General features: G+C 52.0%; 1 protein-coding gene across 1 annotated transcript; it reads left to right on the top strand.

Annotated features, from left to right (window-relative positions):
- The first annotated feature begins 12650 nt into the window (after window positions 1–12650).
- LOC128916246 (protocadherin alpha-2-like) lies at window positions 12651–15511 on the top strand. Its single transcript, XM_054217627.1, has 2 exons — window positions 12651–15155; window positions 15413–15511. Exons 1-2 carry the CDS (start codon window positions 12651–12653, stop codon window positions 15509–15511), a joined length of 2604 nt encoding a protein of 867 aa, XP_054073602.1.
- The last annotated feature ends 394 nt before the right edge of the window (window positions 15512–15905 follow it).

The raw sequence follows: 15905 nt of genomic DNA, 5'->3' as shown, positions 1-15905 counted from the left end.
TATCATAAATTTTGCCTGCACAGGAAGTAAATCTTATTTATACGAAGGAAACAGAAGCAGGAAAAGCAACCCTCAATCAAGGAAATCATTATGAGTATTAGTAGGATTTCTCATAGGCCAAGAAGCAGAAACTGTGATAGCAGGCTGCGTGGGAAATGGAAAAATTGGGGTTAAATTGCTGTGTGAACCCAGAGAAAAGATGAGCTGTCCGAATTTGTTCTTTTCTATTGCAATGAGTCACTGAATTTCTGTATCCAAATCTTCCCCTAAAAAGCACTGGAGTTCATCGTGGTGCAAACAACAACGCAGATCTCTACACAGGGATTTTTTTCAGCCCAAGTCTATCTGAAATTCAGAGGTTAGTGTAGACTCTGGCATCACAGGGAAGACCGGTTGGTTTGATGAGTCTCCTTTTCAGTCCATGTCCATATTTCTTGGCGTTTTAACTAACAGAAAGTGGTTTTCATACAGACAAGGGTGAGGGCTGAGGGCTCTAGGCTTCGTTTTTCTGTCAAAGAGCTGCTGCTCTTTAGCACCCAGTTTATCACAGCTCTTGCTCTGCAGTTGCTCAGTCTGTAGTGACTAAATCTCCAAAGCTTCCCTGAGTACAGATGGAACATATCCACCCAGGTACTGAAATGTCATGAGTTTGCCCTGGGGAGGAATCCCACCTGTAGGATCCCATTTGTTCCCAGTCTCCTCCTTGATTTTCCAGGATCCCATTTGTTCCCAGTCTCCTCCTTGATCTTCCTTAAATATAATTTACCAGAAGCAGAAATAAAGCCCTACGTGCCCAGCACCTGTCTGTCAGCGGCATTTTATCAGAGACCAGAGGAACAAATATGCTATTTGCTTTGAGTCCCCGCTAGAAGACAAAACTTCAGGAATATAATCCTGAAATCACTTCCTAAAATGAAAATGTAATTTTTCTGTTGCCAGGAAATGCAATGTTACATTCAGTTTGCTTACCTAAACCATCTTTTCTCCCTTAGGTTCCCCCCGCAAAATAGTCTGGTAGTTGCCCCGGTATTCAAGGAGTTCTATAGCTTGGGAGAATCCTTTTCCCGTGTTCCCTGAGAGTCCTCTTGGCTGGTTGTGCCACATCACATGAGCCATTTGACTCCCTCAGTGCCTGTCAGATGGTGCTCACGGGGATGGTCATGTTCCTTTGATATCTGAACAGACTTCTTCATGCTACTGTCACTGCAGGGTCCACCCTCATGCCCTCTTTTTTGCCTCTCTTTTGGCTCAGGTTTTATATGTTATACTTTCCTAGCGAGGCTGGATCAAATCTGACCCTGCTTTGAGCAGAAGGCTGTCCCAATCACTTCCAGGCATCCTTTCAGTTTCTGTCATCATGTGAATCCATGAAAATCCCATGCTGAAAATTGCCAAATCCCTAGTGAAATTGTGTCCCCTCCATGTTACCCACAAGAGGCACAACATCACCAGCACCCAACTGGGACAAAACCATCCTATCTGCTGTGCTTGTGTCTACTGACCCATCTTGTGTGCAACCTCATGGTGTCTGAAAACCAGGGTGGATCAACGCGGGGTATCATGGCTGACCAGCAAGACACTTCCAATCTTGCAATGGAGGAGTCAGAAGATCATTTCTGCTCTTTCTGTCTTGGACACCAGGAGGGGCAAGTTACAGACTTTGTTTTAATGTTACCTCTTCTTTAAAAAGATAAAAAATAAATTCAAAACTTGGATCTGAGCTGCAGGGACAAATTGCAGCACAGAGCTTGGGAACACAACGGGGACCCTCGTGTCTTCCCCCACGGTTTTCTGTCTCATAAAGCGCTATCTGTCTGCTGAAGGAATGAGGAAGGAAGACCACTCTGGGAACCACCTGTGAAAAGCTTGATTCTGCTGGCATGCAGAATTTTTACAAAGGACCTCTATACTCAAATGGGAAATAGAGATGGAGCGGGAAATGAGCCCAGCAAAAAATCATGGAAGTTTTTTGCTGCCTGCAGGTGGAATTCAAGTGAAAAAGAGGAGGGAGAGGGAAATAGGAAAGAGAAATGAAACAGCCTCCTCTCTGCATAGATTGCATTGCTGGAGAAGCTCTGAATCTTGCAAGGCATAACAGTCGTCTGCTCAGAGGTTCCTTCCCCAGGGACTTTGCCTGGGATAGTTTCATCCATTTATCCCTGACTCCTGGCATCTGCATAACACGCTCGGGGAGAGAGTTATTAGTTTAATTTTCTTGTGAATTACAACAGGGGCAGAGAGAATTAGAAAAGACTTTTCTTTTTTATTATCATTACTTTTTGTTTTCCAGTTGAGAGATTGTAAATGAGGCTATCCATTCTACTAACATCAGTAGGGACCCAAACCCAAGCCTTGCTGGGGTAATTGGTTTCCGATGAGCAATCACTTGTAAAACCAATAGCAAAGGCAGGAAGCAAAATATAAATTCTCCCTTTACATGCCGAGCTTTTCGTTAGGATTGTGTGTCTGGTTTCTTTCTGGGATTCAGTGGAAAAGCCAAGAAGTGTTAAACAAGGCAGCGGAATAAGCCTGACAAGGAGTTTGTAACAGCCAAAAACTGGGAGAATAGCATTGCCCAATGTCCTCAAGAACAGATAAAGCAAATGCAGAATCCCTCACACTACAGCTTTCTAGTGAACCTTTGGGCCAAACTAAGGCCTTGGGCAGGAACCAGAGACAGCAGACCTTCTCATAAGCGTGTTTTCATGTGGGGCAGGCCTGGGTGAGCCTCTGCCCACGAGAGACCAAAAGGTTGAGGAAGGCCAAAAAAAATTAGAGACCGGGGACAGGTGTCCGTGCTGCAAGTCTAACCAGGGTGGCTGATAGAAATTTGCAGCCCCTGGTATCCCACAGTTTGCAAAACACAGCGGACCTTGTTATCTGGATTTGTTGCAAGGGCTGAGACTGTGAGTCAGGCTTCAGTTATCTTTTTTTTTTTCCTTTTTCTTTTTTCCTCCCAGTTCCAAACGAGGAGGCTGCTAATCTGCACTAGCTTTTGTTTCCCTGATGAACGTCATGATGCTTAAGGCTTGATTTATTTATTTATTTTAGCCGCAAATTAAGTATCAATCTAGATGCAGCTTTCAGTGTTTTCTGGGCTGGGGTTGTGGGGCTGTCATTCATTGGCTTAACTGGATTTCTTGCTGCTTTATGGTGGGTTTTTTTCAATAAAATCTTTTGGCACGCATACAGCTGGTTGTTGCCTTAAAGATGAGTAGAGAACAGCAGGCTTGACAAAGACAGAGAATATTTTTAAGCTCATGTACACAGAAAGGCTTCCAAAACAAGAATGATGCAGACATATCTCTAACAAAACAAACCAAGCAAAACTCTTCAAACAAATCCACTTTTTCAGCTTCCAAATGCTGAAAGCTGATCCCAAGGAAACCAACATGCAGAGTGAAACCACTGATTGGATTCAGCCCTGGGCAACCTGCTTTAAGCAGAGGGGAGTGGACTAGATGTTGTCCAGAGATCGCTTCCAAACACAACTAATCTGTGATTCTGTGATCACAGCTTTTTCCTTTCCTTAACCCTAAAGAGATGGACATGTTGCTGTGGCCACAGCAAGACAGGAGAAAATTCGGACATTTGCATATTTGCATCAGATTTGCTTACAACGTGTAGCCCAGTGCAATATTCTGCGGTAGCTGCCAAACAAACCAGTTTCTGTTTCCCTTGTGCGGAGCCAAGCTTTCCAGAAGCCTCCCAAAGCCTGAATGTACCCTGTACTAGCCAGGCTCTGCCACCTGCCCTGGCTTTTTGGCCTCTCGCCCCAAACAGCAGACAACCTTGTAATTTTGGTACTGCTTGAGCAGAAGAAAGAGTTATTCCATGACAATGCCCAGGGTCATTCACCTAAGCTTAAACATTGGAAGTTTGGGGGATATAAGGCATTGAGAAGAGAAAAGGTTTTTTAGTTAAGACTGTTGGATGACCTAGGAGCAGTGGAAGAGAACCAGCTGGTCCCAGCAGTTTTCCAAACTGCCCAAGCCCCTGGAATCAGTGATAATTCAGTCCTTTCTGCCTGCAATGTGGGCAGAGGTTTGTACCAGGTTTGTACCGTAGAGAAAACTTGTGCGATGGGAGGCTTGAGCCAGTGACAGTGACAAACTCTACAAGGACAACCCCCAGGGCCTGACCCTGCCTCCTCATCACTACAGGTTCCTGTTTAGAAATCTGTACAGGCACAATCAGAGTCTGCAGGTAATGAAGCATGCCCCATGAGCCCTGGTTCACCAGCACTTTCTCTCTTCCCCAAACATTTTCACATGCCCTTGCTCTGGGGAGAGCTGAAGTTGCCCGATGAGTTGTCTTTTGCACATATATCTGGCTGATCGTCAGAGCACACTTCCATTTGGTCTTTATCGGGATGTCTGCCCTCCAAGTGATGAAGAGTATGGCTGATCCTTTCACTCTCAAGGCAAATGTGGTGGAATAAAAGGGGGAAAAATGCAAGAAATCACTCCTTCTAACTTCTCTTTGTTTGTTTTGCTACAAAGTTCTACTTTGCAACTTCTGTTATTTTGGATATGCCTCATATTTTCCCTTGTTTGAATTCGGCAATGAGAAGGCTGGGACTGAAAAATTAGCAAAACACCAACAGATCACATAACTATACGTTCCTTTAAAATGTGTATGCTATTTAAAAAGATTCACTCATTGTGGTGACAATTTGTCAGAAGCACAAGTTGTGAGCGACTGAAGAACATTTACCAACCCAGAAAATATTTTTGTTGCTATTGCCGGTTTTGCTCATTCTCTGGTTTATTCTGTGACCTGGCCTAGCGAACTCGTTGAGGATGTGTGCATTCGGGAGGTCTGTGAAAGAAGAAAAGAGATGGGACTCAGGACCTGCACAGCTGGTGTGCAGCAACGGAAAGTGAAAGAAAACAATTATGGAGGGAGATTTGTCTGCTTTAACGGCCTGGGAGAATTTCTGCCATGGGATAATATTTGTAGTTGTTGTTACAGAACCAAGGAAGAGAGATGGGTAGAACAATCAAAACTGGGTAAAATTGCCACTATCTCACCAGGAACCCTGTACCAGCATTGGAATTTCTGTCCATCCCCTTTCCGGTGGACATTTCAGGGAATCTGTGATGTTAGGGGAACCTATGGATAGAAAAGAAAATCACTGTGTAAGCAGGGTGTAAGGTATTGTATGGATTCCACCTGGAATCGCAAAGAGCTCGGTCTCTGACAGCCCACAACCCCCCTTCATATCATGCTCACTGCCCATCTTAACACAACATCCCCAGCTTTTGCATCCTGATTCTCCTTTCCGCAGCAAATCTAGCTAGCACGATTTCATGCAGTTCTTCCCTATTGCTGTAGAGCAAGGAGAAGAAATTATTTTTTCCTGCAACTGCGTAATTCCCTCACTTTATTTACAGAGGCTGAAATGAAGAAAACTCACCCCTGCACTAATTCTGTTGGGCATGGTGAGCATGGTGAAGGCAAGGAAGTGGAATTATATTGCAAATGTCAGGAGCTATGAAAAATGTAACATACTTTATTATTCTGCTGTTATTGCTGAGAGCGTCTCTCACCTGCGCTCACAGAAAGTGAAGTGCCTTTTACCGAGCCCAGCTGCCACTGAGCAGACAAGACTTCCATGCTTCCTATTTTTATTTTAAAAACTACACTATGGCGTGCATCCTGATAATAAATGCACTTTCCCTCCAAACTCTGACTTTAACAATTAACCTTCTGCTTCAAGATTTAATTTCAGCCCTCAGCCTTTAGGGTTAACTCCTACATCGTGGTCCACTAAACTTCAAGGCCAAATGTCCTGCTACTTATACATTGCAAGTGACTTCTGCATTCCAAATCATAACCACAGCCCCTACTTACCATGATATCTAACACTAGCTGGTGCTGAGCCAGCCACTTGGATGCTGCTCTGAAGATGTAAAACATTAACTGTGCATCTCTCCATTGCTCGCTTTCCCGTGGGGTTGTGTTTCAAGGTAAGTGGTTTGCATAAGATCCCTCAGAGACCTGCCTTTAGTTTATTCAGTAGTATAAACAACCTGCTGCTTTTGTGCTTCTCCCTACAGAGCAAGGAAAAGCACATTTTATACATTAAAATTGAACGTAGCGTTGCTGAAAGGTCTGTGATGGCTTTTTCTGGAGCTCAGAGCATCTTATCTGGTTCCAAGAGAGGCCTCACAGGGCACAAGCAGTTTCTCCCCATACATCCCCCTCCTCTCTTAAGACCCTGTGTCCGAGAGGGAGTTGGGGTCACCGGCCCTCAGCTCTGCCTGTCTCGCTGCCCCTACTGTCCAAGCCTGCGGGAGTTCGTGTCGAGGGCAGTATCGTTTTTCTTCATGGGGTTATTTTCGTTTCACCTCGATACAGCCACCCCCAAGGTTCGGAAAGCGGCTCCGGGAGGGGGGGAACCTGGTTCTCCGCAACCCAATTAACATAACCCTGGGAAGCCACGGGCATAACTCCCGACTCCTGCTGTTTACTACGAGTCACGACATGTCGTTCGCTGCCAGATACCGGCGAAGCGGGCTGCCTCGGCTTCCAGCCCCGCCGCGGAGAGCGGCACCGGGGGGGCCCCAGGGGCTGGTCCGTGCTGTGCCCGCGGGGAGCGGGGCGACCCCGGCAGCGCTCAGCGGTGCTTCTCCCCGGGACACGAGGGCTGGGAGGGCCAAACCAAGGCTGGCATCAGACCCCGTTCAGTTCCCGGACGCTTATACGCGGGATCGGAGCGGGGCGAGGGGTGGAGGGACACACAAATTTCACCCTTTCCATCCTTGTGAGGTCGGTGCTGGTAAGGCGCAAAGAAGAGCGGCGGGAGATAAATGAACAGCTCCCCCATGGCGGGATTTGAGCAATCAGGAAATATAATCTGAGCTGGAAAGTGCCCGAGCATCTGTTGGGTTATTAATAAATTGTATGCAATCTGTCCGGGATGAACCTCGGGATGGAGGGGAACCATCTGCTCCCGAGCGGTAGCTCTAACGGCGTCTGGGGAATGAATTCAGCAAATGAAAGGCAACGGGATGGGGCAGCCGGGCTCCGGCTCCCACAGGGTGCGACAACACGGGGGCTCCGCCACCCCGGGACAGGATCCCGCACGGATGCGCAGAGAACTGGGATTCAGGCTGAGCGTGGGCATCTTCTGTCCAGCCTCGCAGGCGGGGCCAGCGGCCGGGGAACTTGCCTTGCCTTTCCAGATCCTTTCCAGAAATCAAAGGGTCCTGGGCTAGGGAAAACTGCGCTCCCAGGGGCTGCCTTTTGTGTCGCCCCCCTGCTTCCCCGGACGGGGAAGCCGATCTCGCCCGCCTTTTCTCTCGGTCGATGCTAATTTGCCCCGCATAAATGTTATTCTCCACGGTTTATCCTCCACCTCTAACAGCGCCTGGTGGGTGTTTTCTCGGAGCAGCTGGCGACGATTTCCAGCTGGACTGCTCCCGACGCTGGGCAGCCGAAGCCGGGGGCAGGGGGGGGGAGCGGGGGGGGCCTGGCTGTAACACAGCTCGGTGCCCTCCATCCGCCGGGAAAACGGGGCCGTGTGGGGTGCTGCCGGCGCCTAGATGGCAGTTATGTTAGTTGAGGCAGGCTGGGGGCGCGGAGGGGCTATCGCACGATAGCGGGATGAAGAGCCAAACGTTTATTGTAGACAATTATAATAGCCAAACTGTTTACTGCTGGAGGATATCTCCGCCTGGCCGCGATGGGCTGGGGGGCGGAGGGGGTGTTAGCAGACACGCTTTCCCGGAGAGGGAGAACACAGGATCGGGCAACCCTGCGCCTAAAACCGTAACACGGGAGAAAACCCGGGCTCCCACAAACCCCACTGGGAAGGACTCCGGCCTAAGAAACAAAGCCCAGTTGAGGCCGAAACCGACAGCGGGGAGGGCGGGCAGAACAAGTGCAGCCGGTACCCCGGCGGGACGGCTGGCTTCGTACAGCCCTGTCCCACGGGCGCCCGACAGCGCGGAACATCCCCGCTTCCCCCTTCAAGGAGGCGGGGGGGAGAGTGTGTGTGTGGGGGTGGTCAGGGAGAGCCCAGCCCCGCTCGGGGCGACAGCAGGGGAACCCGGCCCCGGAGCTGCCGCCCAGGCGGGGGTGGCCGCCGATCGCCCGCCGTGTCGCTGTCGCCCGCTGGACGCCGGTCCCGGAAAAAGCTGCCGGGTACTTCCGGCGGCGGGGAGGAAGCAGGGGGGTGGGAAGAGGCTCCGTGCTCTCCCGGGGAGTGGCTGTTGTGTGTTAATTTTTTATTTTTTTATATATTTTTTTTTTATATATTTTTTTTTTTTTAAATGCAGCTTCCCAAGAAGCGCCGGGGTCGGGAGGTGCTAGCTCTGGCGGTGTCCTTGGAGGCACAGGTGGGGAAGGGGACGGGTTTGGTGTCGTGCTGCCCGAGCCTGCCCCCGTTGTGTTGTGTGGCTGCCGAGGGTGTCGTGCAGAAGCGAGGACTAAACCCCGCGGCGGTGCGTGCTCCAGGTCACCTCCGTCCCCGGCCTCGCCTGGGGGACGCCCCGCTGAAGGACCCTTGGGACCCTCTACGGGCGGTCCGTCGCTCGGTGATTGGGGCGCTCTCGAATGGTGGGAGAGGCTGTTTTAAACGCTTTCAGTCTCGGGAAGGCTTTGAAACCAAACCTCGGCTTTTCCATGCCGTGCTCTAAGCGCTAAACTGCGTTAGAGAGGCGTGAAGGACCCGCTTCGCAGGAAGACAAATCCGACAATGTGAGCTCGGGGCTCGCCTGCCCTTCGGGAGCGGACGGGCTCTTCTCTCCGTATCCCCGACGACGGGGACAGTCGCCCTGAGCCGGCTGATCCGGAGCCGCTGAGATGAAGCGAGCTGATCTGGAGCACTTTCCATCTCAGGGATGGCAAAGCTGGAAGTGTCCTGTGTCGCGGCAGCGATTCTGCCAGAGCTCCTCGCTTTTCTCCCTCTTGCCAATTTTCCATGTCTTGTCTCAAAGTGTAACTGAAGTCGTGCTTTGAATTCAGAGGGGGTCGAAGTAGAGCTTTCCAAATATCCCTGGAAAAGTCTATCTGTCTCTTCACTGTCTCAAGAACGACAGGAGACGAATCTTTCGGCTGTGTTTGCCATTGGGCTCTACTTGCTTTTCTAAGAATCCAGCGTTCACTCCGTGAGCTCTGATGGATGAACTGAGCTCGGGATGTCGAAACCCGCGGTTATTTTTTGAAACAATTGAGCTAGGCTTTCATCCCTTCCTATCTAATGGAGGAGACTCAGGGTAACGCCCCAGCACTTGGTGGGTTGTCGGGGTGTGAGGTGAGTAGCTTTTACTGGTTTTTCTGTACAGATTCTTTATTGATGTGGATAACTACTCCTCACGTCTTGCTGCTTAGTCAGAGGCACAGGGCATACTCTAAGACTGACAAAAGATGGAGTAGCTAAACTAAGCCCTCTTCAAACCCGGGTGTTTTTCACAGGATCTCAGCTTTTTCTTACGACTTCGTAGCTTCTCATTATAGATATAGGTGGTATAAAAGGCAACTTAGTTGTACATCTGTGGTAGCAGTGCAATGCTACAGTGCTTAAGGATTTGCCAATGCTACCCACTACCCTACTATTACTCGGGTAGTAGCTGGATTTCATCAGAATGAGAACTTCACATGGACTGGGACCTTGGCTTTCACATGGCTAGGGACCTTTATCCCTAGCTAAGCTCACATCTCTAGCATTGTGGGACCGTTTATTCCAGCTGCTGCTTGGTGGATATAGGAATGATGCAGACAAGTGTTCAAACCACAGTAAAAGGGACATCATATCCTCTATCCTTGACGTCAGTGCTTGTCATCTCATTAATAGCTGTTTTACTGATTTGAAACGTCCTACTACATTTTACAGCAAGCTTAACTTAGACGCTAGCAAGACTGTAAGATACTTAAAATGGTGCTATTTTTGCTGACATCGGCATAATATTTTTATCCCTATAAATATGGCATGAAATATTCCTCCAGAGAAGATCTACTTATTCCAGGTAAGTTGATTAATTTAGCAAGCAGGTAAGTCGGGAAAACAAACAAACAAACAAAAAAATCCAACCAAAACCTATCCTGCTTGAACACCTCTTGTCCTGGACTGCCGTGGAGCAAATGTGATGAATTTGTTGATAGGAGATCTGTCTTGGCATCTCTTCCTATCCACGATTCAAGACGGCAATCTCTACCCAAACCTTTATTTATTTTGTCACACGAATTAAAACAAACTGCCAGAAAACTCCAGGAAACTCAGAGGTCGGGAACGTGTCTCCATATTAACGTGGCAAAAATAGTGCCTTGTAGCATCTTTTTCCTTGGTCCTCTGATCAAAAAGATCGATTCTGTTGCCTGCATCTGGAAGAAGTTAAGAACTGCTGTTCTGCTTGGTAGGGTAGATTTACCTCTGTCGACTTACCTCTGCTCAATGGTAATGATAGTGTGAGACTGAAGAAAATCCGTGTGTAGACCTAAACAATGGAAGAGAATTAGAAAACCTGTGTGGGCGTTGTGAATGAGATAGGGACGTGCTGATGGCCTTAGTAAGTCCGTGTCCCCAGCATCAGTGTCTGCCAGAGGTCCCTTTTGCCAGTTCCTGTGGGCTGCTCCTCTGTCGAGCAGCGCTGGAGGGAGAGTGCTTCATCTCCAAAGTCTGAAATTCCACAAGGATTTGTGATATGAAACGCAGTCTGTCTGAATGCCTTCCTCGGGGAGAAAACCCCGTCACTGGTCGGGAAAAGGAAATGCAGGTAAGTTACTAAGAGGCAATAGGAAGAGTTTTGATGGCATACGCCATACAAAAATGTCGTCAGAGACGGATCATAATATTTTGATCCATTTTGATTTCGGGAAAAGGAAACGCAGGTAAGTTACTAAGACGCAGTAGGAAGAGGTCGTCGTTGCGTTTTGATGGCATACGCCATACAAAAATGGCATCAGGGACGGATCATTGCTGTCCCCGGAAAGCCTGACCACCTTCAGCGGCGGATTTCCGTATGAACCGACGGCGCTGTGGAGATCAGTCGGGCAGGAATACAAAAAGGTCAGTAGGCGCAATGGTGTTCGATTATCTTTTGAACTGTTGTCTGTGTACATGAGCTGCAGAGGTAACGGCAGAAGTTGGTCTCATCCTCAGTCCGACTGCGGGAAGCGCGGCGGCCGCGGGGCCGGTGTGTCGCAGCCCGGCTGCCTGCGGGGGCCCGGAGCAGGCGATGGTGAATGCGGACGAGGGCAGACGAGAGCTGTGCGCGGCGGATTTTGCCTTGACGCTTCAAACGGTGGTCGAAAATCCTCCCACAGCTGCGCACTTGGCTTTGCCGGGGCGGGGATGCGGGGGCGGTATTCCAGTATCCTGCGACACCGACGAGCCTCCGGCAAAAGGCGAGCACGAATGGAGAGCACAGATAGCGGAAAAACGCAGCCCTGTCTCATTTAAAGGGAGGATCTCCCCCATGACACGGCTGTCCTGTTTTCTCCCAAGGGACTGGAGTCGACGCGTGTAGAATGCGTCTCCTCTCATTTATGCCGTCCCATGTGTCGCCCGGCTCCGTGTAGAGGAAAATGTGGAGGAATCTGCGTTTCTCAGAGTCTGCTTTCCTTCTACCTCCCCTTTCCACTCAAAGTTTCATAGCAGGGTGGTCATTTGCGCTGTCAGCAGAGCTGATGGGTAACAGGGAGTATCTCCTGTGGAGTTATCGCCGAATCGTTTGACCCTCCTATTCCGTCAGAGGGATGCTGTGCGGGGGAACACAGCGACCGCAAAAAGGGGATGTGTTTCCTTGTTTTTCCTCTTCCTTCTACCCTCAGTTCTTAAAAGAGTTGCTCACAGAACACCCTCACCCCGGTGGCGTGGTTACAAACCACTTCTAGATATATTTTGATGCAAAAAATGTATAGAACTGCGTGTGGAACGTGCAGTTCGGAAACACTTCAATTAAACCTTAAGGTTTCTGACAGAGGAACCTCAATCAGGGTATTTTGGGACCTGTCCCATTGATTGAAAACTGTGTTCAATATAATTTATGGCAAGACCATTTCACAAGAAAATAAGTGTGAAGTGTTTTCGGCCATTTAAACTGATGACAGGGGCTACAAATCAAGATGCACAGAGGTAACAATAAACACCAGTCGAAAAGCAAATAAAGCGTCTCCGAGAAGAAATAAAACTTCTATAGGATTTTTATGGATATTTTAACCAAAGAACAAAATTCAGGCCTCAAAATCAGGTGTAGTTAGTGAAAAGCACTGTTTCAGAAAAGCTGACAGAAGGGCCCTCTATGAAGAAGCTGGGGAGAATCATGTGAAGTTCTCCTAAACCAATGAAATGAAAATTCTGGGGATAAAATATTCGGCAACAAAGTGAGAAAGAATTGAATTGCATGGAATGGGAAAGGGCAGAGATGAAGCAAACCAGCGCTATTTGCAGAGAACCGTAAGAGGCAATTCGTCCAGAATGCCACATGATGTCGCTCTGACCTAATAAACGTATAATAAAAGCAGGGGGAGGGCGGGGAAAGACCTTCCGGTGCACATAAAAAAAGAATGCAGATGAGAGAAAGAGCAGCGCAGAAGATGCGCAGCCCCTGAGGAAGGATTTACTGTACAGCGCACGGCTAAAATCGTTCCAATATAAAGATCTTTAACGAGACGGTGGGGAAAAAACGGAATTGATGACTGCGATGGACGTTTACGGACCACGCCAGCAGTGCTGGTGTGCCGTGTTGCGGGTGGTGGTGGTGGTGCAGGCGGCGTGGTCGCTGGTCGCTGGTCAGGTGCGGTACTCGGTGCCGGAGGAAGCCAAGGCCGGGACGGTGGTGGGTCGTCTGTCGCAGGACCTGGGCCTGGAGGCGGGCGATGCGGAGTCGCGGCGCCTGCGTCTGGTGTCGCAGGGCCGTCGTGCGAGCGTGGAGGTGAGCGGGGCGAGCGGGGCGCTGGTGGTGAGCTCGCGTCTGGACCGGGAGGAGCTGTGCGGGAAGAGCGCGCCGTGCGCCCTGCGCCTGGAGGTGCTGGTGGAGCGGCCGCTGCGCGTCTTCCACGTGGAGCTGGAGGTGACCGACATCAACGACAACGCTCCGCTCTTCCCCGCCGCCCGTAAAAACCTCAGCATGGCTGAATTAACCACCGTGCCGGGGTCCCGGTTTCCGCTGGAGGGCGCGTCGGATGCAGATATCGGAGCCAACGCGCAGCTCTCCTATACACTCAGCCCCAGCGAGTATTTTGGTTTGGATTTACAGCGGAGTGAAGAATACCGTGAATCTCTGTCTCTCGTACTCACAAAACCGCTGGACCGCGAGACTTTGCCTGTGCACCGTTTGGTGTTGACGGCGAGTGACGGTGGCCGTCCGTCGCTAACGGGCACGATGGAGCTGTTGATCTCGGTGCTGGACGCCAACGACAACGCGCCCCAGTTCAACCAGTCGGTGTATAAAGTGCAGCTGCCGGAGAACGCTGCAGAGGGGACGCTGGTGGTGCGTGTGAACGCCACGGATCCGGACGTGGGAAGTAATTCCGAAGTGACATTCACTGCGATCAATATTTTTCCTCCGAAGGGATTAAAAAGTTTCCTTTTAAATACGCAGACGGGGGAGATCCGTCTCACGGGCGCCTTGGACTTTGAGGACGTCCGTTCATACGAGATGCAAATCGAAGCGACAGATAAAGGGACACCTCCGCTGTCGGGACACTGCAGGGTGGTGCTGGAGGTGTTGGACGTGAACGACAACGCGCCGGAGGTGTGGGTGACGTCGCTGTCGGTGCCGGTGTCGGAGGACGCGGCGGTGGGGACGGTGGTGGCGCTGCTGAGCGTGTCGGACCGGGACTCGGGGTCGAACGGGCGCGTGCGGTGCGCGGTGTGGCCAGCGTCGCCGTTCGGTCTGGTGTCGACGTTCGCGGGGTCGTACTCGCTGGTGCTGCGGGAGGCGCTGGACCGGGAGCGGGTGTCGGAGTACGAGGTGGAGGTGCGTGCGGAGGACGGCGGGTCGCCGCCGCTGCGCGCCAGTCGCGGGGTGCGTGTGCCGGTGTCGGACGCGAACGGCAACGCGCCGGTGTTCGCGCAGGCGGTGTACACGGTGCTGGCGCGGGAGAACAACGCGGCGGGCGCGGAGCTGGCGCGTGTGTGGGCGCGGGACCCGGACGAGGCGGGCAACGGGCGCGTGAGCTACTCGGTGTGGGAGGGCGGTGTCGGGGGCGCGTCGTCGGGCGGGGGGTGGCGGTCGGCGTCGAGCTACGTGTCGGTGGACGCGGAGAGCGGGCGGCTGTGGGCGCTGCGGCCGTTGGACTACGAGGAGGTGCAGGTGCTGCAGTTCGAGGTGCGTGCGGTGGACGCGGGGGAGCCGTCGCTGTGCGGCAACGCCACGGTGCAGGTCTTCGTGGTGGACGAGAACGACAACGCGCCGGTGCTGCTGCCGGCGTCGGGCGGCGGCGCGTGGTCCGGGTCGTCGTCGGAGGCGGCGTCGGTGCCGGGGTCGGGGTCGGCGTGGGCGTGGGCGTGGGCGTCGTGGGGGACGCCGGCGGGGCAGGTGGTGGCGAAGATCCGGGCGGTGGACGCGGACTCTGGCTACAACGCGTGGCTGCGCTACGAGCTGTGGGAGCCGCGGGGGAAGGGCCCGTTCCGCGTGGGGCTGTACAGCGGCGAGGTGAGCACGGCGCGGGCGCTGGAGGAGGCGGACGGCCCGCGGCAGCGGCTGGTGATCGTGGTGCGTGACCACGGGGAGCCGTCGCTCTCGGCCACGGCCACGCTGAGCGTGTCGCTGGTGGAGGGCGGCGAGGCGGCGCTGGCGGCCGCGGGCTCGTCGTCGTCGTCGTCGTTGTTGTCGGGGGTAGGGCTGCGTCCGGCGGAGGGCGGCGCGTCGGTGTCGTCGTCTGCGGCGACGAACGTGTGGCTGGTGGTGGCGATCTGCGCGGTGTCGAGCCTGTTCCTGCTGGCGGTGGTGCTGTACGTGGCGTCGCGGTGGGCGCCGCGGGCGGCCGTGCTGTCGGGGCCCGGTGCGGCGACGCTGGTGTGCGCCAGCGAAGTGGGGAGCTGGTCGTACTCGCAGCGGCAGAGCCGGAGCCTGTGCGTGGCGGACGGCGCGGGCAAGAGCGACCTGATGGTTTTCAGCCCCAACTTCCCGCCGCCGCCGGTGCCGCCGCCCGTGCCCGCGGCGAAGGAGACGCATCCGGAGCCGCCCGCTCTCCTGGACACGGTCAGTGGCCCTCCCTTTCTCGCCTCTCGCCCCTTCTCGCCCTCCTGTCCCGTCCCCTGGTCAGTCACTGTTGGGAGGGGTGTCTCATCCCGCGGGGGCGGTGGGTGGTTGTCGGGTGCTTAAGGTTGTGAATGGGACATGTTAATGAGACCATCTGCCTCAGCGTCCTTGCCACAGCTCCCCCCCTCTTTCTTCGGGGTAAAGAAAGATTTGACACACGGAGGAGCTGTTGAGCAGAGTGAGTTCTTTTTCCGTAGAGTAAAATGACGGCCGATTACGATGAGAGGTTCCACGACGTCAGGTTTGTAGACGCTCTGTCTTTACTGGTGTGTGGCATTTGCAGCCGAGCTTGCTGAAGGAGTGCAAGAGACACAGGCTGTGGTGGTGACAGTCCCCCAGGCACTCTTTCGTGTTTTATTGCCTTCTCTGACTGCTGACCGTGCTGGTATTAGATGTCATTTATTCTCTGTCCTCCATTTATTCTCCTCTGTAATAGACTTTTGGAAAATTGGGACTTGTCATGGATTTTCTGTTTCAATAGTGTGATATCTCCATGTTATTTGACCCATTGGAGTCATTATGAACATTGGGAAGTCGTTGTGGAATTTTCCTGTGTTCTTTTTCCAAGTATATTGTAACCAAAGTTAGTAGTAGAAAGTGTTTAGTCAGAGGAGTATGACCCAAGGTGTTAGAAACGGGAACATTTTTTTTCTTCTCCCACTCTCCTACCCGGGTTGTGAACTTTTGTTT

The sequence above is a fragment of the Rissa tridactyla genome, chromosome 11, assembly GCF_028500815.1.
Source record: "Rissa tridactyla isolate bRisTri1 chromosome 11, bRisTri1.patW.cur.20221130, whole genome shotgun sequence".
Classification (NCBI taxonomy): Eukaryota; Metazoa; Chordata; class Aves; order Charadriiformes; family Laridae; genus Rissa; species Rissa tridactyla.
This window is presented reverse-complemented; position numbering and strand designations above follow the sequence as displayed.